Source organism: Egretta garzetta, unplaced genomic scaffold (assembly GCF_000687185.1).
Source record: "Egretta garzetta isolate BGI_Z169 unplaced genomic scaffold, ASM68718v1 scaffold383, whole genome shotgun sequence".
Lineage (NCBI taxonomy): Eukaryota > Metazoa > Chordata > Aves > Pelecaniformes > Ardeidae > Egretta > Egretta garzetta.
The window spans coordinates 1,754,382-1,756,030 of NW_009259100.1; the positions used below are offsets into that span (position 1 = coordinate 1,754,382).

General features: G+C 49.2%; 1 protein-coding gene across 1 annotated transcript in view; it reads left to right on the forward strand.

The window, feature by feature from the left end:
* The window catches only part of POGLUT1 (protein O-glucosyltransferase 1), a 21,858-nt gene that overhangs the window by 16,881 nt on the left and 3,328 nt on the right, over window positions 1-1,649 (forward strand). Inside the window, exon 9 of the mRNA XM_035890747.1 lies at window positions 1,197-1,364. Within this exon, the coding sequence (XP_035746640.1) occupies window positions 1,197-1,364 (168 nt within the window). The remainder of the gene's footprint in view (window positions 1-1,196; window positions 1,365-1,649) is intronic.

The following is a 1,649-nucleotide window of genomic DNA, read 5'->3' on the forward strand; positions in this document are numbered from 1 at the left end:
CGGCACTGGGGGTGCTATGGCAGGCGGGCGGAGAGCAGCCCCCGCTGACTTGGCCGAGGTCATGGATGGTGGGAGCCGTGTCTGGAATTGGACAGAGGCGTTTCCTCACTTCCGGAGCACTGCTTTTGTTACATTTCTGCATGTATCTGCTGAGTTCCTAATACAATGAGCTCCTCATCCCTGCCTTGGGCTCCTAGGTAATACAAAGAATGCAAAATAATTTCAGTTTTACTCCTTGTCACTTAGTGCTGAACTAAGTTTAGCTACGATTCCCATCTCGCCCAAAGTATGTATAATATACAATCCCCATCTCACCCAAAATAGCTTAATTAAAGGAAGAGCTCCCTTCCCCCAGCCCAAAATGTTTGACTTCAAAGATTATTTATATGTACTGAGGGGTTTTACCCACAGGAAAAACAGCTTTCTGTATAATTGGAGAAATGTGGGTTTAAAAAAGCAAGCAAGTAAGCAAACAAACATCCCTCTGAGACACAGTTTGCTAAGAGAAATCCCCCCCCCAGCCAAGCCCACTTTACTAACTTGGCAGAAAATACTGAAAACAAAAATTGTGGGTTCTTTGTTATCTGCAAAGTCCATCTGTTGTGTGCTAGCCTGTTTAACCTCCTAGGGTTGCATTCCCAAGTTAACATGGAACAATTAGATTCAGTTTAAAGCAGGATCCCAGAGGAAAAAAGAAAAACAAAAAACCAACTGAGATAGGTGTGGCAAAGCAGAACAGGGAACAGAAAAGCTCGCTGCAAGACAACAGAGAATCGGGGGGAAAAGCTCCTCGTGGTATCAGAGCCTCTGAAGTGTGGAGTCACAGGATCAGCGTCCATGCTGTGACCTTCCACGCCGTGTTGGCAGTTCTCCGTGAGGCCTCTTGTGGTTTGTCGTGGGCGGCTGTCTTTGTCAGAGGCAAAGCAGCACGCCTTGATTCTTCTCCCTCAGTTTTGACAGGCAGCAGAAACTCACTGAGCGCATCCTTCACTTCAGCTCACCCTTCCTGCGAGGAGCTTCAAATAAATGTCTTCCCTTTGCTTTAGCCACAGGTGCTTGGCTCGGTGTGAGGGAGATCCCCCCAGCTGCTGCCTGTGAGGGGAGGCTGGCTGCTACTCGGAGCCTGGTTTCTTAGTGCATTTCCTCACAAAATGCCAGGTGTGATCAGGTCCCTCTCTTTGTTTCTCCTTTTAAAGGTATCTGTTTAATTTCCGGGGAGTGGCTGCCAGTTTCCGGTTGAAACACCTTTTCTTGTGTGGTTCGCTCGTCTTTCACGTTGGAGAAGAGTGGCTGGAATTCTTCTACCCCCAGCTGAAGCCTTGGGTCCACTACATCCCAGTCCGATCAGACCTCTCTAACGTCAGGTGCGAGACCCCAGGCGTGTGGCGCGGAGCATTGTGCACCACAGAAAAACACTGCTGTGTTTGGGAAGGCAGTTTGGTTTGTATTGCACCAAGAAGTGCCTCCGCTCCTAGGCATCGGCCAAAGGCTCTTGGAGGTCATGTTCTTTTCTCCTTATTGCTACCCCCAAAGAATCCTTTGCTCCTGTTAGAGAGTACAGGGGGGGTATGGAGGTCTGTCACCCTCACTGAAGTCAGCAGGCACGAGGCAGTTAAATTTGCAAGTGGGCCCTGCAGCACAGGTAAGGG